This window comes from Hypanus sabinus, chromosome 26 (assembly GCF_030144855.1).
Source record: "Hypanus sabinus isolate sHypSab1 chromosome 26, sHypSab1.hap1, whole genome shotgun sequence".
Classification (NCBI taxonomy): domain Eukaryota; kingdom Metazoa; phylum Chordata; class Chondrichthyes; order Myliobatiformes; family Dasyatidae; genus Hypanus; species Hypanus sabinus.
Genome location: NC_082731.1, coordinates 15,116,117 through 15,142,208, shown reverse-complemented (window position 1 = coordinate 15,142,208; position 26,092 = coordinate 15,116,117). Strand labels below are relative to the sequence as shown.

The window sequence follows — 26,092 nt, the reverse complement described above, 5'->3', positions numbered from 1 at the left end:
CTACCAAATCTCTTCAAAAATCTTAATGAAATAGAGCAGCAGCTGCCATGCGTTTGTAATTGCATCAGTATATTGCACCCGGGGTAGGCCCTCAGAGATGTCCACCCCAGCAACTTGCAACTACTCACTCTTTCCACTTCCGATCCCTCAATGAGGATTGGTGTGTGTTCCCTAGACTGCTCCCTTTCTGAAGCCCACAGTGAATTCTTACTGACGTTGATTGCAAAGTTGTTGCTGCGACACCACTCCACCAGCTGACCTACCTTGCTCCTGCACGCCTCCTCATCACCGTCTGCCAATAAAGGTTGTATCAGAAACTTAACGATGGCATTTGAGCTGAGCCAATCGTGGGTGTAGAGAGAACAGAACAGTGGGCTGGGCACACATCATTGACATGCGCCAGTGTTGAATGTCAGCGAGGAGGAGGTGGTGTTTTCAATCTGCACAGACTGTATGAGGAGGTCAAGTTGCCGAGGGAGGTACGGAGGCCCCAGTTTTGGAAGATGTTGATTAGAACTGAGGGTATGATCGTATTTGACTCTGACTAGTCTGGTGTACAATATTGCACAAAACTCTTGGGCACCATAACAATGTATATGTGCCTAAGACTTTTTGCATAGTGTTTGTCAACATGGAGCGGAAAGCGAGTTTATAAATCTGATGGGAGCAAAGAATGTTGGGGACTGGTGAGGGTGGCATGGCACAGGAGTGTGGGACAGGTGGCAGACAAGGGGTGCCAGGGGCAGGGGGTGGGATGTGTACAGATACACCCAGCCCGGAGATACCAGGCAAGGTCATTTGATTCCAAACAATTGGTTTATTGATCATTACAGAATGTCCCTCTGGTACTTCCCTCTCCCTTCCCCTTTTCCCAACCGTGATTCCCCTCTCCCTGCCCCCTTCCCACTCTCAGTCTACAACAGAGACCCATATCAGAATCAGGTTTATCATCATGTCATGAATTTTGCTTTTTGCAGCAACAGTACAATGCAATACATTAAACAACACACACAAAATGCTGGTGGAACACAGCAGGCCAGGCAGCATCTACAGGGAGAAGCACTGTCGACATTAACAACAACACGCACAAAATGCTGGTGGAACACAGCAGGCCAGGCAGCATCTGTAGGGAGAAGCACTGTCGACATTAACAACAACACACACAAAATGCTGGTGGAACACAGCAGGCCAGGCAGCATCTATAGGGAGAAGCACTGTCGACGTTTCGGGCCGAGACCCTTTGTCAGGCCTAACTGAAAGGAAAGATAATAAGACCTTCTCCAGCTCTGTTTCACTTTTGCCAATCACCTTTCCAGCTCTTAGCTTCATCCCACCCCCTACGGTCTTCTATCATTTCGCATTTCCCTCTCCCCCTCCTACTTTTAAAGAGGGTGTGATTTTTTTTCAAGAGCTGGGAAGGTGATTGGTGAAAGTGATACAGAGCTGGAGAAGGTCTTACTATCTTTCCTTTCAGTTAGTCCTTATGAAGGGTCTTGGCCCGAAACGTTGACAGTGCTTCTTCCTGTAGATGCTGCCTGGCCTGCTGTGTTCCACCAGCATTTTGTGTATGTTGTTTGAATTTCCAGCATCTGCAGATTTCCTCGTGTTTGCTCTTTAAATGCAATACATAAAATTACTGCAGTACTGTGCAAAAGTCTCAGGCACCCTCAATTTCTTATATAAATTTTGTTTTGCATATTTATTTTTTGTTTTCTTCAACACTGTGTCAGTAGAAAATAACAAATTTCAAATTTCCGAACATTTATTTTCCAAAAAGAAATTTATAGAGTTTTTTTTGTATTTTGTTAAAAAAGGTAACATATTAGGTAATAGATCATTTCTGAAATAAAAGTGAATACTTTGTAGGTTTCTGGACCAGTGCATGATTAAACAAACAGGTCAGTGACATCATGAGATAAATGAAGTAAACTGATTAACTGAAACAGAAACAGGTGTAGAAGGAATCAAACTGGCCGAAGTAAAAGCTGAGGGTGTGCCAGATGTGACAGTCGAACCTTCAAATCATCAATTCTTACACCTTGGCAAGAGCGAGCAAAGCAACAAGACACAAGGTGGTCGTTCTGCATCAGCAAGGATCTCCCAAGCAGATATTTAATGCCAGGCAGGAGCTTCCAAGATGTGCGGTCCAAAGAAGCACGAAGTAGCGGGCAAGGTTACGAACCAGAAATGCACTGGCTGGCCGTGGAAACTGAGTGCAGCAGATGAGAGATACACCAAACTGACATCCCTTCTGGGAGAAGTCCAGCACTCCTATCAGCTTTGAACTCACCGAAACCACTGGAGCCCAAGTACACCCTTTCAAAGTCCGGAGAAGTCTTGTCCAAAGGGATCTTCGTGGAGGAGTTGCTTCCAAAAAGCAGTTCTTGCAAAGTGTAAACAAAGCCCTGAGACTCGCCGATGCACAAAAACACAAGGACCGCGCTATTGAACAATGGCACCGGTACTCTGGGCTGACGAATCAAAGTTTGACACTTGGCTCAGGCAGGCAGTTTTTCCATTGAAGAGCAGTACAGGGATGAGTATCGAAAGTCCAGAGCAACACAGGGACAAAGCAGGTCAGGCAGCATCTATGGAGGAGGGTCCAAAAGCCATCAATAAGGGTGGGAGAGAAAGTTGGAGTAGAGATTTCTAATTCCTCTGGTCAGCTGGGTCTTCGCGGCTGCACTCTGACCCGTGGAGCCCAAGGTTCGGATTTCCTCTCCTGTCCCTGAAACTCATACACAAGAATCCAGCTTCTGGGAGAATAGTGAACTTTCAGAGGGAACCTTGTCGAGATATTAAAATGAAGGCCCTGTATTCCCTCAGGTGGACAGGAAAGATCACCTGAAAAAAAAGTGTCCAAATAGCCTATAGACCTCCTTTAAATGATTAGTCCTCCACACCCACCTATAGCAATGAATTCCACAGATTCACCACCCACCCCCCCCAGGTAAAGAAATTCCTCGTCATCCCAATTCAAAAGGAATTTCCTTCTAATCTGAGGCAGTGCCTTCTGGTTCTAGACTGTCCCAGTATTGGAAGCATCCTCTCCACTTCCACTATATATATATATAACTATATAACAATTACAGCACAGAAACAGGCCATCACGGCCCTTCTAGTCCGTACCGAACGCTTACTCTCACCTAGTCCCACCTACCTGCACTCAGCCCATAACCCTCCATTCCTTTCCTGTCCATACACCAATCCAATTTTTTAAAATGACAGTATCAAACCTGCCTCTACCACTTCTACTGAAAGCTCATTCCACACAGCTACCACTCTCTGAGTAAAAAAGTTCCCCCTTGCGTTACCCCTAAACTTTTGCCCCCTGACTCTCAACTCATGTCCTCTTGTTTGAATCTCCCCTACTCTCAATGGAAAAAGCCTATCCATGTCAACTCAATCTATCCCCCTCATTATTTTAAATACCTCTATCGTCTGCCCTCAACCTTCTATGCTCCAAAGAATAAAGACCTAACTTGTTCAACCTTTCTCTGTAACTTAGGTGCTGAAACCCAGTAACATCCTAGTAAATCGTCTCTGTACTCTCTCTATTTTGTTGAGATCTTCCCTATAATCCAGTGACCAGAACTGTACACAATACTCCATCAAGGACTATTAATATCCACGAGACACCCCATTTAAGAGACTCTCAGATAGACAGTAAAATTTAGGAGCTATATTAGATCATTTAGCTCATCGAGTCCGCTCTGCCATTTCATTACGGCTGATCCAATTTTCCTCTCAGCCGCAGTCTCCTGCATTCTCCTTGTATCCCTTCATGCCCTGACAAATCAAGAATCGATCAACCTGTGCTTTAAATAGACATAAAGGGCCTCCATAGCTGTCTAAGGCAACGAGTTCCACAGATCTACCACTCACTGGCTACAGAAATGACTCCTCATCTCCATTCTAAAAGGAAGCCCCCCCCCCCCACAATTCTGAGGCTGTGTCCTCTGGCCTTAGACTCTCCCACCATAGGAAACATTCTCTCCACATCCACTCTATCAAGGCCTTTCACCAATCGGTAGGTTTCAATTCTTCTAAATTCCAGTGAATACAGGCCCACCATCAAAAACTCTTCACATGACAAGCCGTTTAATCCTAGAATAATTTTCATGAACCTCCTTTGAACCCTCTCCAGTTTAAGTACATCCTTTGTAAGATGAAGGGCCCAAAACTGCTCACAATACTTTATAAAGTATCAACATTACATCCTTGATTTTATATCCCAGTCCTCTCGAAGTGAACGCTAACATTGCATTTGTCTTCCTCACCACCGACTCAACCTGCAAATTAACCTTTAGGGAATCCTGCACAAGGACTCCCAAGTCCCTCTGCGTCTCAGATTTTTGCATTTCCTCTCTGCTTAGAACATAGACAAACCTTTAATTTCTTCTACCAAAGTGCATGACCGTACACTTCTCAACGCTGTATCCTTCTACCACTTCTTTGCCCATTCTCCTCCTCCCTATTTGCTCAAAACTACCTGCCCCTCCAGCTAGCTTCACTTCGTCTGCAAACTTTGCAACCAAGCCATCAATTCCATCATCCAAATCCCTGACATTTAATGTAAAAAAGAATCAGTCCCAACACAGACCCCTGTGGAACACCACTAGTCACTGGCCAAACTAGAGAAGGCTCCCTTCATTCCCACTCTTTGCCTCCTGCCAATCAGCCACTGCTTTATCCGTGCTAGCAAGTTCCCTGTAATACCACGGGCTCATAGTTCGTTAAGCAGCCTCATGTGTGACACCTTGTCAAAGGCCTTCTGAAAATCCAAGTACACAACATCAACCATTTCTCCTTTGTCTACCCTGATTGTTATTTCTTCAAAGAATTCCAACCGATTTGTCAGGCAAGATTTTCCCTTGAGGAAACCATGCTGACTACGGTCTATTTTATCATGTGTCTCTAAGTACTCCAAAACCACATCCTTAATCAGTTCACCTGCCATTTCCTTGTCTCCCATTACTACCTCTTCAGCATCATTTTCCAGCAGTCCGATATCCATTCACCTCTATTTTACTCTATATATATTTGAAAAAAGTTTTGGTATCTTTTTAAATATTATTGGCTTTCGTATTCCATCCTTACCTTTTAATGACATTTTAGTTGCCTTCTGTTGGTATTTAAAAGCTTCCCAGCCCCCAAACTTCACACTAATTTCTGTTCTATTGTATACCCTCTTTTTGGCTTTCATGTTGGTTTTGACTTCCCTTTGCCTTTTGAATGCCTCTTCTTGCTTTTAAAATATTTCTTCCTCTTTGGGACGTATATATCCTGTACCTTCTGAATTGCTTCCAGAAATTCCAGCCATTGTTGCTCTGCCGTCATCCCTGCCAGTGTTCTTTTCCAATCCATTCTGGCCAACTCCTCTCTCGTGCCTCTGTAATTCCCTTTACTCCGCTGCAATACTGATACATCTGATAGGCACATGGATGAAAGAAAAATGGAGGGCTGTGCCAGAGGGAAGGATTAGATGGATGGTGGGATAGGTGAAAAGGTCAGCACAGCCATGTGGGCTGAAGGGCCTGTACTATGCTGTACTTTTCTATAAACTACTCACCAGGTGTCCAGACAATGGAGAAAGTGAAGCTGTTGCCATTAGTAGAAAGGAGGAGAAGCAGGGGGTTTGCTGTAAAACGGTTGGGCAGGGACGGTGCAGGGAGAAACAATTTCACGCAGTGAGTGGTCTCAGTCTGGAACTCACTGCCCCAAAGGGAGGTGGAATTTTCAAAAGCTTACAGCAGATTCCGAGATGGGAGAACTGCAGGATGACGAAGGAAGAGTTGGGAACAAGACTGACTGGATTGTTGATGCAGAGCGGGCTTTGAAGGACCTGCGCCAGTGCAGTAACGATACAGTGATTGACCTCCTCTCCCCACCCCACACTGCCTCCTTCATTCTGTCATCAATTCTGATCTTTGACCCAATTCCAAAATCCCAACACCCCTTAATCCCTCAGTTAATCTTCTCTTTCAAATTTAAAACTCACAGAACATTAAATCCCACTAAGAAAGAGTTAGACTTGTAAACACAGGAATTATTTACCACTGTGCTGCTGGTTCCATTCTCCTATCCCAGCCTTTCGACTATCACCCCTCCTCCCACAACGACCACTGTCATCACATTAAACTCTAGCTTGGTAGTGAACACAGTCTGGGATAGTGAGTGTAGTCCAACCCACCACATGATTATCAGGAGCAACAGCTGGGGAACCCAGCTCCTGCCGTCACTTGTGGACTCGCTGGTGCTTCCACAGGCCGGCCGACTGGGTGAACCGCTTCCCGCACCTGAAACATGTGAACGGCCTCTCCCCGGTGTGAACCCGCTGGTGTGTCCTTAGGCTGGATGATTGAGTGAATGCCTTTCCACACTCAGGGCAGATGAATGGCCTCTCCCCCGTGTGAACCCGTTGGTGTGTCTTCAGGTCCGATAACTGAATAAATCCTTTCCCGCACTGGGAGCAGATGAATGGCCTCTCCCCGGAATGAACTTGCAGGTGTATCAACAGGCTGTCTGATCTGCTGAATGCCTGCCCACACTCAGAGCAGGCAAATGGCCTCTCACCAGTGTGGATTCGTTGGTGTATCATCAGGCTGTACGACTGAGTGAATCCCTTCCCACACTCAGAGCAGATGAATGGCTTTTCCCCGGTGTGAACCCGCTGGTGATCCTGAAGGTGAGATGACCGAGTGAATCCCTTCCCACACTCAGAGCAGATGAAGGGCTTCTCTCCAGTGTGAACCCGCCGGTGTTCCTGCAGATGTGATGATTGAGTGAATCCCTTCCCACACTCAGAGCAGCTGAACGGCCTTTCCCCGGTGTGAAGTCGCTGGTGCCTCTGCAAGTTAGATGGGTGATTGAACCTTTTCCCGCACACGGAACAGGTGAACGGCCTCTCCCCAGTGTGAACCTGCTGATGAGTGCAAAAGCTGGATGACTGAGTGAATCCCTTCCCACATTCGGAACAAGTAAATGGCCTCTCCCCGGTGTGAACTCGCTGGTGAGTCACCAGGCTGGACAACCAAGTGAATCGCATCCCACACTCAGAGCAGATAAAAGGTTTCTCCCCAGTAGGAACTTGCTGGTCTTTCATCAAGTCTGATGACTGAGTGAATTCCTTCCCGCAGTCAGAGCAGGTGAACGGCCTCTCTCCTGAATGAACGTGTTGCTGTACCATGAGGCTGGTTGGAGCATTGTATCCTTTCCCACACACAGAACACGTTAATGATTTCTTTCTGGAAAAAACTGGCTGGTGTCTCATCAGATCAGATGACATTGTGGGTCTTTGAGAGCGGACTTGGAGGAGAAGAATGTCTTAGACGTGCTGTTGTGTTTGCAAGGTCCTGGATCAATGGGTCTCGTACAAAGACATTTTAACTAAAGAAAGCTGTAAACTTCAGTTCAGACACAAAGTTTCCAGTTGGAATGAATAATTGCTACTTGGCATCAACGCCCCTCATTGTCTATTATTTTTAATCAAACAAATATCTGCTCCCTCCTTCAGAATGAAAAATAATTTATAAAGTTTATCTCCAAGGCGGTTCATTAAAACCTTACCCAGATGCAGAAAAAGCATATGGTTTCAATTTGATGTGCCTGGTGAACGATCTTCTCTGACTGTGTGACTGGCCAAAGGTCTTCCCAGATTTGGTGTTCTTGATCACTCATGCAGTGGAACAACTCTTGTCTTGCTGGTTACGTGGTGGTTTGTAATTTATCCTCAGAAGTAAATCAGTCCTGCTCTTCTTCTATATTTGTTGATATTATGATGCTGGTGAACTGAACTGTACAGGTTTGAATTTGGGATTCCCACATAACAATCCTCTGAATAAATCCTGTAAAAGGAGTTTACAAAAGCCCTTAATAGGTGATACAGGACAGCATTTCAGATAAGATCATTTTAATCTCATCGATGAGTTGTGACTTCTGCATGAGATTTGACATTTATCCAACTAATGACACAAAATCAAGCCCACTGCTCCCAATCAATGCTGGCAGATTACTGCACTGCTTGTAGTGACATCGTTCATGAGATTCACAGAGAATTGGGAATTTATCACCAAGGCTCCAAAATGATGCCAAAACAGGGACATTAGTTAGGTGTATAGAAATCGAGATATTCTTGTCATTTAAAAAAAAAGGTGAAAAGAATTCTTACATTAGTGTTAACTATCATTAAGCATCGAGTAAGTGGAGGGAATAATTTCTTTATCATTAAAGACAAGGGACAATAAATTAATGAAATATGAAAGCCAAAATCAGTAAGATTTTTTAAAAAAAAATTAGTATATGGGTTTATATTCACAAACGGCTTATTCTAACGAAATTAATGGCCACTTGGCTACCCACAATCCCACACGCGACAGAACGTGCTCCGCAGCCAGTGCGGCCGGGAAAAGGCGCATGCGCATCCCAGCTTCTCGCCGTGGGAAGCAGGTAAATCCCGGGCCGAGCGCGGAGCGCGGCCGGCGGCGGCGGTGGGGGTCTCGTCCGGCCCGGTGTGGCCGTCTGGTGGGCCCCACCCATTCTCCCGCAAATGACAGGCGAGCCGCCGACCCATTCCCCACCCCACCCCACCCCACCCCCGCCTGGACTGAACCCTCAGCTCGAACCCCCTCTCCTACCGTCCGCCGAACTGCTCGCACACGCCACGCACGTCAGATGTCACTTCCCGTATGCGCGTGCACGCTCCCTTCCTGCAATTCCTGGTCGCGCGCTCCCTCGTCCCAGCCGACTTCTGTTTAATGGTCGACAGTGCCGTTCTCGGCCTCAGATCCCCCAAATCATTCCACAGACAGTGACCGATGCACAGAAAGCCTCCCGTGAACAATGTTGCGGTGACAGTCGTTATTTTAAGCAATGCTCAGAGCACTGGCGCAACGCAGCAACAACGGAGGCACATGGTCAATCTATATTTCTGGTCAAGACCCTTAAGCCGCGAACTGGCTATTCACTTTACTACAGCCTGGCCCATTCACTTAACCTATCCACTCCAAACCATCACCCTACATCCTCCTCAGAAGTCAAAGGTCAGCTGTGGACCAACAATAGATCATTGAATGATGATAAAGCCCAAACCAAACCACTCCTGATGAAGGGTTTCGGCCCGAAACGTCGTCACTACCTCCTCCCATAGATGCTGTCTGGCCTGCTGAGTTCTGCCAGCAATGTTGTGTTTTTACAAACGTGATATCTTCATTCAGACACTGGCCTCACTAATTTGGGAATAGTTCACCAGTCCTGTTATCCCTCTCTTTACTAACTTACAGTTCTGCCCGTTCACTTTTCTTTTAGACCCCCATCTGCACTAAGCAATAATTCACAGAGATTAGGATACTCGAGAGTTACAGAGAGGCAGGATACTTGGGAGTGTGGAGGAGCAGAGGGATCTGGGGGTACATGTCCACAGATCCCTGAAAGTTGCCTCACAGGTAGATAGGGTAGTTAAGAAAGCTTATGGAGTGTTAGCTTTCATAAGTCGAGGGATAGAGTTTAAGAGTCGTGATGTAATGATGCAGCTCTATAAAACTCTAGTTAGGCCACACTCGGAGTACTGTGTCCAGTTTTGGTCGCCTCAGTATAGGAAGGATGTGGAAGCAATGGAAAGGGTACAGAGGAGATTTACCAGGATGCTGCCTGGTATAGAGAGTATGCATTATGATGAGAGATTAAGGGAGCTAGGGCTTTACTCTCTGGGGAGAAGGAGGATGAGAGGAGACATGATAGAGGTATACAAGATATTAAGAGGAACAGATAGAGTGGACAGCCAGCGCCTCTTCCCCAGGGCACCACTGCTCAGTACAAAAGGACATGGCTTTAAGGTAAGAGGTGGGAAGTTCAAGGGGGATATTAGAGGAAGGTTTTTTACTCAGAGAGTGGTTAGTGAATGGAATGCACTACTTGAGTCAGTGGTGGAGGCAGATACACTAGTGAAGTTTAAGAGACTACTCAACAAGTATATGAAGGAATTTAAGGTGGAGGCTTATATGGGAGGCAGGGTTTAAGGGTGGGCACAACATTGTGGGCCGAATGGCCTGTGTTGTGCTGTATTGATCTATGTTCTATTCCAGTGGCCAGGGGGGATGCATTGGAAGTTAGAAATGAATATTGGACCATCTGCTCGTCCCATTCATTTTCCAGCTATCTACAAAGTCTTTTGCACAACATTGACTCAGTGGTACCTCCTGTACCTAACAGAGTGACCACTATATCTCTGTTCATGGTCTCCTTCTGCTGTGTGGTCCATTCACTTCCAGGTTCGACGTGCTGTGCATTTAGAGATACCCTTCTGCACACCACTGTTGCAACACGTGGTTAATTAAGATACCATCACCTTCCCGTTACCCTGAACCAGTCTGGCCAATCTCCTTTGGCCTCTCTCATCAACAAGGCATTTTCACCCTGAGAGCTTTTGCTTTTTTTTTGTTTGTTTGTTTGTTTTCTGCACCATTCTGTGAAGCCTGGGGGTTGTTGTTGTGTGTGGAAAATCACAGGAGGTCAGCCATTTTCTGAGATACTCAAACCACCCCATCTGGCACCAACAATCATTCCCCTGTCAGTGTACTCAGGTCATATCCCTTCTCCATTCTGATCTTGGACCGGAACAACAGCCAAACCTACTGACCATTAAAGATGTGAGGGGGAGGCATGGAGCTGTCGAGTAATGGATAGATCCGGGTACAGAAACGCGATTGGAATGACTGAAATTAATGCTGAAAATTTAGCATCATGAAATGTTGCAAAATCAAGAGGTGACAGTAAAGCAACCGAGAACTCCTACTCACTGCAGGTTCAAGCATTCAGGCTTGGAGATGCCAGAAATGGCCGGAGGTGAAAATAAAATAATTTTTCTACTTCGACAAGTTAGGAACTATGGAGAATTTGAAAATATTGATAATCATCTTGTATGTTACAATAAACATGAAACCGAAGACATGGAGTGCGAAATTGTTGAAAGTATTATGTGAAGGTCGTCCATTATATGCCCCAAGCATGCGCTGATTTTGTTCAGTTACAGTCAATCAAAATAACACAGCGGTGTACACTGTATTACGTTCCAGCAGCAACAGATCACAAATGAGTCAGGTTTTAACATTAAAACCAATACCTTTATTAGTATCTGCTCAAAATATATAAACTTAAATGAAATAAACAGAAGTTGACAGTGTTATGCGTATATATGTGTAGCTCCCAAACTATCAAGCTTAGGAACAATTCTTAAAGTCTTAAAATGGCAAAGTAGAAAGGTTCAGTAATCCAAGATTTGTAAATCCACGTTAAATGTAGAGAAAAGGCAATTACGAAGAATCCCACAGATTCCACGCTGGGCAAACCGAATAACAGTCACCGAAGATCTTATCGTTCCAACATCCACATTGAAATATATCATAGCCACGAACTGTCCTTTCTTCCAAGTGGTTACCACGTCACACACCCGAATCCAGGTAAGGGTTAACAACAGCGGTCCCACAGGATACTCCAACAGAATCCAGGTATGGATTATACGGACTGACAGTCACGCATCCAATGCATGGTACGCTGTTGATCAACCCAATCTTCTGGGCGCGGGGAAGTAACAGACTTTCTACTGGCAGCTTACAGCCCAAAGCCTCTCTCTCCTTTCTGGCAACTGCCGTCGGTCGTAGCTTGTCATCCTGACTTCATAGTCCCGCCTCGTCCAAGTGTCTCTTAAAGTGACAGTCCACAGTGAACGAAACCTGGGGCCATGTAACAACTGGATGAATAATTCCTCCTTAGGAACTAATGCACAGTTTCATAGTTCTATGACATTGTTACTGTTGTAATTTGTTCTGTATTTCATTCAAGTACTATCTAATTTGTTACGATGACTTATCTTTTTTAATACCTTTTGAATCATTTCCACAAACCTTTGACTAATAGGGCCAGCTGGATAATTGGGCCAAAGTATGCTGGTCCTGGTGTGTCAGTGCCCATACACTTGAGTGTGTACCTCTCCGCGTGTGTACCTAAGTATGTAATGCAAAAATAGAGAGGTAGTGTTCATGAGCTGGCTGATTGTCCACTCAGAAATCTGGTGGAAGAGGGGAAGCTTTTCCTAAAGCATTAAATGTGTGTCTTCAGGCTCCTGTACAATCCTCCCTGGTGGTAGAATGAGAAGAATGCATGACCTGGGTGACGGATGCTGCCCTCTGAAGCATCACCTTTGAAGATAACCTTGATGCTGGGGAGACTAATGCCCATAATGGATCTGGCTACGTTTGCAGATTATTCTGGTGCAGTGGCCCCTCCATTCCAGACGGTGATACAACCGGTTGGAAGGCTCTCCACGGTACGTCTGTAGAACGTGAGTGAGAGTGGCCCACCAGGCTCCTCAAGCATGCTTCATGATTTAGTCTGATCTGGCTGATCTGCATGGGCCCCAACTCCTTTCTGTTCCATTTCTCAATATCCTACAAATACCCGACCTTACAAAAAAATCTGCCTCTACCTTAATCTAATTTAGAATTGAAAGATGAAGAAGAATTATCCTTCATTGCTTTTACATTAAAGCTGGTATCTGATTTGACTCCCTGATTACTGGTTGTTCACGCCTGTAAACCTCAATGACCGCAGCTTCTACAGAGGTGTTGCTGAAGGTACCCTGATTGATTCCAATATTGCTTGGTAGCGGCAATTTGAATGCATGGGACTGTAAGAAGCAGTACAGAGTATTCATCCCTGTTCAATACCTCACCGGTACGTCCCTCCCCACTGTAGTGGGTTTGGCCCAGTACATCATGGTTAAAACACTCCCAACTATTGAGCACATCTGCATGAAACGTTGATGCAGAAAAGCAGCATCCATCATCAAAGATCCTCTCCACCCAGGCCATGCTCTTTTCTCACTGCTGCCATCAGGTAGAAGGTACAGGTACCTCAGGACTCACACCACCAGGTTCAAGAACATTTACTACTCCTCAACCATCAGGCTCTCGAACTAAGAATAACTACACTCATTCTATGTCTGGTGACCCCACAACCAATAGTCTCACTTTAAGGTCTCTATCTTGTTATTTCATGCTTGTTATTCATTGCTACTTATTTATATTTGCATTTGCACAGTTGGTTGGCCATTGACTCTGTTTACACATACTGTTCTATAGATTTGTTAAGTATGTTCACAGAAAAAGAATCTCAGGATTGTATGTGGTGACATGTATGTACTCTGATAATGAATTTTACTTTGATCGTTTGCAGGTGACAGTAAACTCGAATTTGACTGCATGTATTTTGATTTTCACGTATGTTTTCACTTTACTGTCCATGGGAGCTTGCTGTGTTTAATTGGTTGCCTCGTTGCCCGCGTGAACAATTTACTAGACGTCAGCTGTCGAGGTAAAGCTCAGATAATACATACAGAGCGTAACTATGGCATCTTTTTTACCCACAAATCCGCGCAGCCCAGAACCCGCCGTTGATATGGGTTGGACCCCTGTGCGCGTGCGCCGAAACCCGGAAGTTGTGTCAGAAACACTGGCGGGCGGCCGGTTGGGGACGGACGCCCGGTGGATCGGCGGGAGGTAGGAGTTTGTGGTGAATGGGCGTTAAATCGGGCCTGTCTCCCTCCACTCAGGCAGAGTGGGTCCGAGCTTCGGAAACCGGCTCGCACCCCCGCCCGGAATAGAGCGATTTCCTGGTTTTTTTCTCCATGGGGAGTCGGGCAGGCCGGTTCCAGACGCACGGCTGGTGTATTGGCGCGCAGTTTCTCGCTCCTGTGGGTTGTGAGTAAAGAAACGGCCCAAGATTACAGCCGGGGTTCTCTCCAGACTCTGCAAGGAGTCACAATCCAGTTCATTATCGTGGGCATCAGAATATGTATGCATAGGTGCAGCGAAATACGTACAGTAGCATCACAGGCAGAAACCATTTGCCCAAATGTTATTTATTTAGGGAGATACCGCACGCAATAGATCCTTTGAGCCTAGTAACCCCTGATTTACCCTGGCCTAATCACAGGACAATGTATGGTGACCAATTCGCCTTTTAAGTGATCATCTTTGGACTGTGGGAGGAAACCAGAGCACCTGGAGAACACACATTTGTTCCGTAGATGATGTCAGAATCCAATATTATTAAGGGATTGGACACGCTAGAGGCAGGAAACGTGTTCCCGATGTCGGGGGAGTCCAGAACTAGAGGTCACAGTTTAAGAAAAAGGGGTAGGGGCCATTTAGAACGGAGTTGTGGAAAAACTTTTTCACCCAGAGAGTGGTGGAACTGTGGAATGTTCTGCCTCAGAAGGCAGTGAAGGCCAATTCTCTGGAGGCTTTCAAGAAAGAGTTAGATAGAGTTCTTAAAGATAGTGGAGTCGAGGGACAAAGGGAGAAGGCAGGAACAGGGTACTGATTGTGGATGATCACAGTGAATGGCGGTGCTGGCTCGAAGGGACTGAATGGCCTACTCCAGCACCTATTGTATAAAAAAAATAATTTAACTCAAATGCTCCGAACTGCAATAGCGTCACGAATCTGCTACATTACCGTTGCACAGTGAATAAAAAAGCACACAACTAGAACATAAATGACTGAGGTGATAAACTCCCACCTGCTTAATAATTCTCTTCCAATGTGAACAGTCCATCTGGAAAATTGTATGATACCCCATTGACCGTTTGAACTCCCATATTAAATATTCCCAAGCACTTCTTTGCTCATTGAAGAATATTTTCAACAGTGTCTTTACATAACTGAATTCTCATAACAAATCTCTAGAGCCACAATACTTCTGTCAACTCTGGTATTCAGAAATTGGTCAAAAGTTTGAATGCTCCTTTTGAAGTCTCACTTGTGTGAAATTAAAATATTGCAGCCTAGCTTGTGTCAGAGAGTTAAACAGCATGAAACAGGCCCTTTGGCCCAACTCCTGATCCAAGGGCATTTGGCCCATATCCTTCTAACTTCACCTATCCAAAATGAACTATCACTGTGTCCAGCTTCACCACCATAACTGTCTCTGAAACTCACTGCATATACTCTCCACTCTCTGTTTAAATAGAAACATGTCTTGCAAGTGCGATGGCATGCAAGCTGAAGTTTTCCACTGTACCTCAGTATATGCGAGAGTTACAATCCAATTACTGTACTGCACTTTTCCCTTCTCATATTACACCGGTGCTGTACTATTTCAGGAAAACTCTGTGAATATCCACCTCATCATCATCTTCTTGTGTTTTTTTGTGTGGCGGTTGGCAAACCAGCTTTAAGGTGCATTACCGCCTCCTACTGAACTGGGAGTGTATCCACATAATAAACAGGAGGAAGGTAAAGAATTGCATTCCCTAAATTCTGTATAGTGAACCAGAGTCTTTCAGATACTCCATGATATGGGTCTGTATATCTCTTGAAATCCCACTTAAAATGTCTTCTATACCCACAGCAGTTTTTCTGTTTATCTGAAGCGCTCCTATCATTGTCACTCTTTCATACTTCTTACATTTTATCAATACATGTTCAACTGTTTCTGGTTGATTACAGTATTCACACAACCCAGTTGGATGTTTCCCTATTTTGTATAATGTGTAATTAAGACTTGTGTGTCCAATTCTTAAACGATTGATGATCACTTCTATCTTTCTATGCCCACCTCTTTGGTATCTGACTTGCCTTTGTATTTTGCACAGCTGTCTCCCTGTTTCACTCTCATCCCAGTGCTTCTGCCATGTATCCTCAGTACGTGTTTTTATAATGCTTTTGTCTTCCGCTTTGCTTAGAGGGACCTGGACCTCTATTATAGACGATTTGAGTGATTGTTTAGCTATAATGTCCACTTTGTCATTACCCTCCACACCACAATGAGCAGGAACCCAAAGGAAGCTGACTTCTACCCCATTTTCGGTCACTGTATATAACTTGCATAGAACCTCCAATAAAATATCCTGTCTACTTTCTGACTTTCTTGATGTGATAGAGATTAATGCTGACAAACTGTCTGAACAGATTACAGCCCTTTTGACATTTTATTCTATCCAAGATAATGCCCTCAGTATTGCCATTAATTCTGTCGTATACACTGATAAATGGTTTGATGTTCTTTTCCTGATACTAGTTTTCCACTGAGGAATGTAGACTGCAATACCTGTGTGGCCAGAGCTAGGGTCTTTTGATCCACCTGTAAATATTACCAGTTTGTTTCTAAAATGCAGGTCTATATATCCTTGTACTATCAGTTTGATTCCACAGTTAGACTTTTTTTTTAAAAGTTGTTGCACGTTTATATCCACTGTGTGTATTGTAATACACACCAGATAATGGAACTGTAGGGCTATATTCCATTTTGTGTAGACCAGATTTTTGTGCTGCCACATCCCCAATCCATCCAAAGCTATTATAATTTGAATTATTATGTTCCCAGTGTCTTTTAATATAGCTTTAGCTGGATGTGAATAGTTATGCCCCATGATGTTAACCCAGTAATTTAACAACAACACACACAAAATGCTGGTGGAACACAGCAGGCCAGGCAGCATCTATAGGGAGAAGTGCTGTTGACGTTTCAGGCCGAGACCCCTCATTGAACTAACCTGTTGAGAAATCAGAAACATTCCCTTCATTTCACACAAGGATCAGACAAGTGATTTCTCAGTGCAGGTTAGAGAATTTACCTGCCTTGTGTGGAAAGACGTTGACTGTTGTATCCTCCAATTCAAGATGGTGATGTTTTGTAGGCAGCTCAAAGAAGTTCTGATGCACCTCTCAACTGTCAGAGCAGACTTGATGGGCTGAATGGCCTAATTCTGCTCCTGTATCTTATAATCACTGCAATATGCAGCCAGTCATTCCCTTGCTTTTAAAACACTGGTTCCCAAACCTTTTTGCGGTTACCACCCCCCCCCCCCCCCCACCATCTCCCAGACCACATCCCCAGTGCTACCCCCCATGCTGCCTTGCTGGCCATTACATAAAAACTATGAAGTATTTTGATTCGCAAACACAAGGAAACCTGCAGATGCCTGGCAAAGGGTCTCGGCCCAAAATGTCGACTGTACTTCTTCCTATAGATGCGTTCCACCAGCATTTTGTGTGTGTTGCTTGAATTTCCAGCATCTGCAGATTTCCTCGTGTAATGTAGCATTAGCTTTATTCTTCTAACTCTTAGTGCATTTCCCCCATTTCGACTTGAAGAGCTGATACCGGTGATGTTCTGAAGGCCCCACTACGTATCCTGAGGGCCTGAGCTTGCTCAACATCCAGCATTTTTAAATTACTGTCTGCAGCTGACATGTATGCTACACATCCATAATCAAATGTAGCTCATTAGAGCTTGATAAGTATTTAATAGCGACATCCTGCTCGCACCCCAATCCTGTCCAGCAAGACACCTCAATAAGTTGTTTATTTTTTTTACATCTGTTTGTAATTTTCTCAATTTGCTTTTCCCATGTAAATTTCTCATCAAATAACAAACCGAGGAACCGAATTACCTTCACCTGCTCTAATTTTTGTTCATATAATTTCACTGAAACTGGTTTGTGATTTCTTGAGAAACCTATCACTTGTGACTGACTTATAGACAATTAGAAGCCCCATTTATTTGCCTACTCCTCCAGTTTATTTATTGCATCTTGCATTTTTCTTTGTATATAAATTAAATTTCTTCCCATCATCCACAAAGCCCCATCATCTGCATATAATGATTTCCCCACACTATGTTCAACTTGCTCAAATATCATTTATCATTTTGGTAAACAGAAAAGTTACCTTGTGGCGTTCCGTTTTCAACCAAATATGCCCTAGAGTACTCTTCTTCCACCTTGACTTGAATTGTTCGCTCAAAAAGAAAGTCTAGAACCCAGTTATATAATTTTCTTTCCACCCCTAATTCCTTCAATTTAATTAACACTCCCTCTTTCCAGAGCATATCATATGCCTTTTTTATGTCGAAGAATACTGCCAGGACCATTTCTTTGTTGGTTTGAGCCTTCCTACTTTCAGATTCCAATCTAAGTATTGAATCTACTGTAGTTCTTCCTTTACAAAAAACGCTTTGGTAGGGAGAAATAACTTTTTTTCTAGAAAGTATGTAAGCCTATCAGTTATTATTCATTCCATAAGTTTACCTAGCTGTGAAGTTAATGCAGTTGGTCTATAATTTGTTGGGTCTGGTGTGTCTTTACCAGGTATTAATATTGGAACAATAACAGAATATTTCCATGCAGATGGTATTTTAATCTATTTCCCATATATCATTAAACAGTCTCTGCAGAACTAGAAGTGCAGTTCCTGATAAGTGCTTCAGCATTATACTCCAGACTTGGTCCTTCCCAGGGGAAGTTGGCTGCGTACTCGCAATGGCTCTTTCTATTTTTGTTATGCTATTAGGAGTATCCAGCACTACTTTTGATGTTGCTCTTTTGTCCGTAATTCCTGGATTTTGCTTAAGCTTCTCCTCCCTTTGCTGTCTAGCCTCGACTGTCAAATTCTCCGAGCTATGTATATTAACAAAAGTTTTTGCCAATGTTTCTGCTTTTTCTACATTGTTGATTGCCATTATGTCCCTAATTTTTAGCACAGGAATCTCTTTGCTACTTCTTATACCACTCATTTTCCTTATCGTGCCCCATATTTCAGACAGTTGAGTTTCTCTTCCAATTTTGTTACAATATTGTCTCCAGTATGGTTGCTTTGCCTGTCTGATTATTTTCCAAACTACTGCTTGTGCTATTTTATATTGTATTAATGTTTTTACAGAATGTTGTCTTTTTAACACTTTAAATGCTTTATTTCTTACTTTTATACTTCTACTACGTTCACAATTCCACCACGGAACACTTTTCCTCTCTCCTCTACCTTTACTTTTGGGAATTGTTTCTTCTGCCGAATTTATAATTGCTGTGACCAATTTGTCATTCATTTCTTCTACATCCAATATGTTTTCATCTGCTTTCACGCGTGTTGGCGCGTGGCCAAGTGGTTAAGGCATTCGCCTGGCGATCTGAAGGTCATTAGTTCGAGCCTCAGCCGAGGCAGTGTGTGTGTCCTTGAGCAAGGCACTTAACCACACATTGCTCCTGCACGTTTACAGCCCATTGGCGGGGGTTGGTGCAGTGTGGACAAGACAGGACATCTAAAGTCTTTACGCATCTTACTTCACTTCTCTTTTGAAATATCTCCCAATCTGCCTTATTTAGTTTCCATCTTGACACTCTAGGTCCTTTATTTTGTTCTATTTTAATCTGAATCTTTGTGAGTATGGGATGGTGATCACTTCCTACTGTAGTTTTAATACATTCCAAGTACTGATCCCTGCCAGTTCCCTACTTACAAATGTCAAGTCTATTGCGGTCTCTGTGTTTTGGGAAATGTCATATCTCCTACCTTCTCCATTATTTATACATAACAGTTTTTGGTCATCTATAAATTCTTTTATCACTAATCGGTTTTCATCAGATTTTACATCCCCATATATCCATTGAAATCCCCACACCATATTATTTTCCCTTTCATCCCACCAGCCTCTGTGTTTAATGTATCTTTGCTTAATCTTCTACATGGATTATAATAATTTATTATTTCCAAGCTTTCTCTGCCTATCCAAATTTTGAATATTACCGGTTCATATTTCTGCCCTGTTGACCATATTACACCTCATCCCACTGGTTATAAATATTGCTACTCCTCCACCATTGCCATCACTTCTATCCTTCCTAATAGCTGTGTATCCTTGTAAAACAAAATCTAATTGTGGTTTCAACCATGTCTCCTGTATACATAAAATCTGAGGTATTTCCTTAAGTTTGATACATATTTCTTAAATAATTGACCATTTGCGATAAGACTCCTTGCATTCCATTGTAAAATATATACTGCCATTACGATCGCCTTCCCTGCCTCCATTCAGCGTTTCTTCGACTACTTCCCACCCAAGCTGTTAACGCCAAGATATTTTTCTGCAGACTTGACTAGAACTGTAATTTTCTCAGTTCTCTTGTCTGTTTGCGCTGAACAGTTAACTGCATCAACCATGAGCAGTATGAAATCCTTTCTACTCGTTATTAGTGTATCCTTATTTATCATATTACAGCCCTCACAGTTCACCGGTTTATTATTCCCTGTATTTGTTCTCTTGATCGCCTTCTCCTTTTCCACAACTCCTCTCACTACCTGCACGTAACTGATCCCTCGAGTTACTTTTCCATATTGTATCTCAGCTGCCTCCTTGCCATTAACGCGCCCTCGATAAGCCACCGCAATTGCAGCGCTTCAGCCTAGCTCCTGCCTCCTATTTCCCATATTCATGTTCTCCAGCGCATCTCCCACATCTTTGTTTCCCTTTGCAGACTGCCGCAATATGCCCGAATTTCTGACATTTAAAACATCTATAAAGGCTGTGGGATATATATTCCGACCTCATAACATGTTTACCTTGAATAAACTTTAGTCGGCAATCTCTCCTCATCAAAGTTAATCATAACCGATAAATTATCACACTTTTTTCCGTTTCTTGTAACTTTCAAACGTTTGGCCTCAATAATTTTTGCTCCTTTTATGTTCTGTTTCATCTCATCCATAGTAACTTTTGTTGCTATCCCCAAAAGAATTCCTCTAGTCTACTTTCCATTGTTGAGTATTGAGCATTGAACTCTTTTGCCATCTATTTTATTTAATCTTATCACATTGCTATCCCAACAAATCACGATAGCGATCCATTTTGTAATACCTTTTTTTGACCTTGCTTGTAAGTTTGTTGGTTACCTTCGTCACATGAATTGGGTTCCAAGCACCGAAAGACCAGTTTTATAATTGCTTTCATCTCATCTTCTTTCCATTGTTCTGCTATCCTACTTCGATCATCCCCTGACTCCTCGGAGTTCGACATCTCATACCTCTGTCTTTTCTTACTCCTTCCCGCCAACCTCCATCGCCAACTCACTTCCCGAACCGTCACCTCCTCCTGCCGTCCTCCGTCCATTCACAATCTCGTTGTTTAGCCAAACGCCCAGTGTCGTTCGCTTCTCAGCCGCCACCGTCAACACTGGCCCCGCTACCTGGTCCTTCTTCTCACTAAGCGGCGCCTCACCGAGCTCGATACAAAGTCCAATGCCAGCACGAGTTTTCTAAGATGAGGGGCCCAAAACTGTTTGCAATACTCAAGGTGAGGCCTCACCGGTGCCTTATAAAGCCAGAGCATCACATCCTTGCTCTTGTATTTTAGATCTCTAACATGGCATTTGCCTTCCTCACCACCATAACATTGGAACTTGAGTATGTAGTTGAAACAAGTCCAGATCCTCAACCCCAGTTCCCGGCCTTCTCCCTGTACCCTTTGATGCCAATACACCCAACAACTCTCTTGTCCTAGACTCCCCCACCATGGGAAACATCCTTTCCACATCTACTCTGTCCAGGCCTTTCAACATTTGAAAGGTTTCAATGAGGTCTCCCCTCAGCCTTCTGAATTCCAGCGAGGACAGACCCACAGCCATCAGGCGTTCTTCATATGATAACCCTTTCATCCCTGGAATCATCCTTGTGAACCTTCTCCAATGCCAGCACGAGTTTTCTAAGATGAGGGGCCCAAAACTGTTTGCAATACTCAAGGTGAGCCTCACCAGGGCCTTATAAAGCCTCATCCTTGCTCTTGTATTCCATTCTTCTTGAAATGAATGCTAACATGGCATTTGCCTTCCTCACCCCTGACTCAACTGCAAGTTAACCATCAGGGTGTCCTGCACAAGGACTCCCAGGTCCCTCTGCATCTCAGGTTTTTGGATTTTCTCCCCGTTTACAAAATAGTCCGCATATTTATCTCTACCACCAAAGTGCATGACCGTGCTATTTCCAACGTTGTATTTCATTCGCTACTTTCTTGCCCGTTCTCCTAATTTGTCTAAGTCCTACTGCAGCCCTCCTGTTTCCTCAGCACTGCCTGCCCCTCCACCAATCTTCGTATCATCTGCAAACTTGGCAACAAAGCCAGCCGTCTATTCCAACATCGAAATAATTTCTATACAGCATAAAAAGAAGCGACACCGGCCCCTGCGGGACACCACTGGTCACTGGCAGCCAACCAGACAGGGATCCTTTTATTCCCACTCACTGCCTCCTATCAATCATCCAAAGCTCTAACCAGGTTAGTAACTTTCCTGTAATACCATGGGCTTTTAACTTGGTAAACAGCCTCATGTGTGGCGCCTTGTCAGAGGCCTTCCAAAAATCCAAATATACAACATCCACTGCATCGCCTTTATCTATCCTACTTGTAATCTCCTCAAAGAATTCCAGCAGGTTCATCAGGCAGGATTTTCCCTGAAGGAAACCATGCTGACTTTGTACTATCTTGTCCTGTGTCACCAAGTACTCCATCACCTCATCCCTAACAATGGACTCCAACATCTTCCCAACCACTGAGGACAGGCTAACTGGTCTATAATTTCCTTTCTGCTGCCTTCCTCCTTTCTTAAAGAGTGGAGTAACATTTGTGATTTTCCAGTCCTCTGGCACCGTGCCAGAGTCCAATGATTTTATTAAAGATCATTTCTAATGCCACCACAATCTGTATCACTCCCTCTTTCAGAACCCTAGGGTGCAGTTCATCTGATGGCTCTGGGTGACATGTACCTTTAGGTCTTTCAGCTTTTTGAACACACAGTAGCTGCAGCCACTTCTCTTCCTTCAAACACTACAACATCAGGCATATGGCTAGTGTCTTCCACAGTGAAGACTGACGCAAAATACTCAATCAGCCATCTCCTTCTCCCCCGCTTTTTCTTTCTTCCTGCCTCATTTTCTAGTGGTCCTATATCCACTCTCATTTCTCATTTATTTTTAACATACTTGAAAAAGCTATTTCTATCCACTTTGATATTATTTGCTAACTTGCTTTCATATTTTATCTTTTCCCTTCTAATGATTATTTTAGTTGCTCTGTAGGTCTTTAAAAACTTCCCAATCCTCTGCCTTCCCACTAATTTTTGCTTTGTTGTATGCCCTTTTGCTTTTACAATGGCTTTGATTTCCCTTGTCAGCCTTGGTTATACTATTTTACTTTGAGTATTCCTCATTTTTTCTCAGGAACACATGCCATTGTTGCTGTGCTGACATCCCTGCCAGCAGCTCCTTTCTATTTACTTTGGCCAACATCTCTCTCATACCTCTGCAAGCTTTGTAATTCGGGAGGAAACCAGAGCACCTGCAGGAAATCCACGTGGTCGTGCGGAAGAATATTTTAAACACCTGATGGATAGTGGTGGGATTCAAAACCCGATCTTTCAGACAATGCTGCTTAGCATTGTGCTAACTGCTGTGTTGCTGTGCTGCACCATGTAGACACAATCATGGGGGGTGCCCATGATCTATTGGGTGAGTCCACTAGTCTCTGCGGTTCCTTACATTCAGATGGCCATCACAGACGGTGAGGTAACCAGTCGCAGTACTTCCAACACTGCATCTGTAGAAGTTTGTTTGAGTGTTAGGTAACAAGACAGACTTTACCTTCTATTAAAGTAAAGATTGTGGTGGGCCTCCCTCGTGATTGCACATTGTAGGTGCAAAGTACATGGTGGCTGCTGGTTGGCAAGGATTCCTTGGGCCAAAAGGCCTGTGAGGTGTCTCCCCACAAGTCTCTGATATTTGATTGCACTTCCATCCCTGTTGTGAGATTCTCTTGGTCCACAGATCCGAAATGGATGTGATGGACAGAGTGCTGAGTCTGCCCTGATAAAATAATAGAGGCACCATTAGCAGACCACGAGGTTCCTGTCTGGTCTGGAGACAGAGATTGACCTGGTCAGTGGAATAGAAATAGCAAACACTAGAAATAATTATTAGTCAGTCAGCATCTGTGGAGGAAGGAATAGAGTTTGTGTTTCAGGTCATGCAAGTGTGGATGGTGAATGAAGCTGATCCTTGCATACGGTTCACACAGAGCAACTCACTGCACCGTGCATGGAGGCAGAGCAAGGGAAATCAGTAACAATGCAGGATAACGTGGAACAGCTACAGAGAGAATGCAGTGTAGGTACGCAATAAAGTGGGAAATCATGACAAGGTAGATTGTGAAGTCAAGTTTCCACCTCATTCTTAAATACTGGCCGAAAATAGGCTTAATTGTCGATATCTCTCCTCATACATCAAACCTACTGTCCCAGGTAAAGGTCTAGTGAAGCTTCATTGCAATACTTCTACAGGAAGAACATGTTTCCTCAATACTTCCTTAGGAGGGTAGACCTTCGGCATGTCCCTGTGACGCACACCAGTGTCGATAGACACACCAAAGAAAGCATCCTGTCCACGTGCATCACAGCTTGGTATAGCAGTGACATTGCAGAGAGTGTGAACACAGCTCAACACATCACAGAAACCAGCCTCCCCTCCACGGACTCTGTCTACACTTCTCACTGCCTTGGTAAAGCAGCCAGCAGAATCAAAGCCCCCCCCCCCCCCCCACCCCGGGCATTCCCTTTTGTCCCCTCTTCCTTTGGGCAGATACAAAAGCCAGAAAGCACACACCACCAGTCTCCAGGACAGCTTCTACCTGGCTGCTATCCAACTCATGAATGGACCTCTTGATGAGAAGGTGAATACTTGACCTCAGACCTCGGTAGATGTAACAACATCTTGTCTTCCATATTGTTCCTGCAGATCAATTCATTACACAGTACATTGAGGTAGAACAAGGTAACACAACAATAATGCAATACAAAGTGTTGGGGACTCCGCCTCCCGCTCCCGGACATGTAAGACATAGTTTCTCTCTGTCCACCTTTAATCTCTCCCTTTTCCGACTTCAACTTTGAAATTTCAACTTTATTCAGCCAGATCGGTAGAGCAACAGTTATAATTATGTCTACCCTAAGAAGCACCAAAAGGAACCCGGACCCAGGCAACTGAAAGCCTAAAAAAGCAGACGAGTTCCCCCTCGGGTGAAGAGATTAGAGTCTGAAATCAGCCGTATCGGCACTGAAATAACTCAACTAAAAGAGAAATTTGAAGAAAAAATGGACTCCCTGAGCCTCGATCTTAACGAAATTAGTCGAAATGCAGCTGACCTTTGTCCTCATTTGGAAAAGGGTCAACAACGAATCGTGGATCTGGAAGCTCGGTCGCATCGGAATAATATTCGAATTGTTGGATTAAAAGAGACATCAGAATCTGCCGACACACTGGATTATTTTGCTAAAGTGTTCCAGTCTTTATTTCCGGAGGTTTGCTCGCAACCCCCCGGAGATTGAAATGGCTCACAGAACCGGTGCTTTAAAACTTTTGGATCAAGGTAAAAACAGGCATATTGTTGTACATTTTCTCCATTTTAGAGACAAAGACCGCTTTATTAAGCTTGCAAGAAAACAAAGGTTGTTTCAATTTCAAGGTTCAGAGGTTCGCTTTTTTGAAGATTTTCCACGCAAAATTGTTAAGAAGACTGCGGGATTTGCCTCGGCCCTGAGATTAGTTTACCAAAAAAGCTCTTTCCATCGCTTCGATATCCAGCTAAATTAAGGCTTTTTGTCAAAAATTCTGGGGCTCATATTTTTGATGACCCAGCCAAAGCATTGCGTTTTATTAACTCTTTGCTTGACGACTCTGAAGCCTGAAGTTTGAATGATTTACAACAGTTTGATTGTCTCGCGACGTAAGCAGTGATGAAATTGGAAGATTTGATGGTAATAGAAAGTCTTTACCTTAAAATATATTTTTATCTCTGAAAAAGACTGGTTTGGATGGTTTTAACCTCAGAAGACATAGCAGGAGAACTATTGAAAGACTATAGATAATTTTGAGCCATCTAGTTTATTTTCTCTGCAGCATTTAAATTAACTAATTGTTTATTTTTGTTCCGTATGCTTTTGTAAAGATCTTTTAAGTAATTATTTGGATTTCCTTACGTTTCAAAGATAGTTTGGATAATTTAAAGATGGAGTTTGCTTTTCTTTTGTGCAAATATTTCAAGAATTGTTTTGGATGTGTTTTTCTTCCCTTATCTAATATTATGAAGGTTACACTCAAAATTGAAGGTCGTTTTGTTTTACAAAAAAAAACAGTGTTCCTTCCAACTTAATTATATTGAGATACACGTCGACTGTAACGAGTTTTATGTTCGGTAGAGGGAGACAGAGATGACTTTT

General features: G+C 43.7%; 2 protein-coding genes across 4 annotated transcripts in view; one reads left to right on the top strand and one right to left on the bottom strand.

Moving 5' to 3' along the window:
• Positions 1-1,543: 1,543 nt before the first annotated feature.
• The window catches only part of LOC132381585 (zinc finger protein 420-like), a 96,531-nt gene continuing 71,982 nt past the window's right edge, over positions 1,544-26,092 (bottom strand). The window contains exons 8-9 of the mRNA XM_059951079.1: positions 20,902-21,085; positions 1,544-7,326 (exon numbers count right to left, since the gene is read on the bottom strand). Of these exons, the coding sequence (XP_059807062.1) occupies positions 6,239-7,326; positions 20,902-21,085 (1,272 nt within the window). The 3' untranslated portion in view covers positions 1,544-6,238. The remainder of the gene's footprint in view (positions 7,327-20,901; positions 21,086-26,092) is intronic.
• LOC132381593 (gastrula zinc finger protein XlCGF26.1-like) overlaps positions 13,436-26,092 on the top strand; it is a 44,602-nt gene continuing 31,945 nt past the window's right edge. Inside the window, exon 1 of one of the 3 annotated variants that reach the window (XM_059951090.1) lies at positions 13,436-13,553. In XM_059951090.1, coding sequence (XP_059807073.1) covers positions 13,453-13,553 — 101 coding nt within the window. In that variant the 5' untranslated portion in view covers positions 13,436-13,452. Of the gene's footprint in view, positions 13,554-13,600; positions 13,755-24,503; positions 25,243-26,092 lie in introns of those variants that run through there. The other 2 variants (XM_059951089.1, XM_059951088.1) reach the window with 2 other exon arrangements.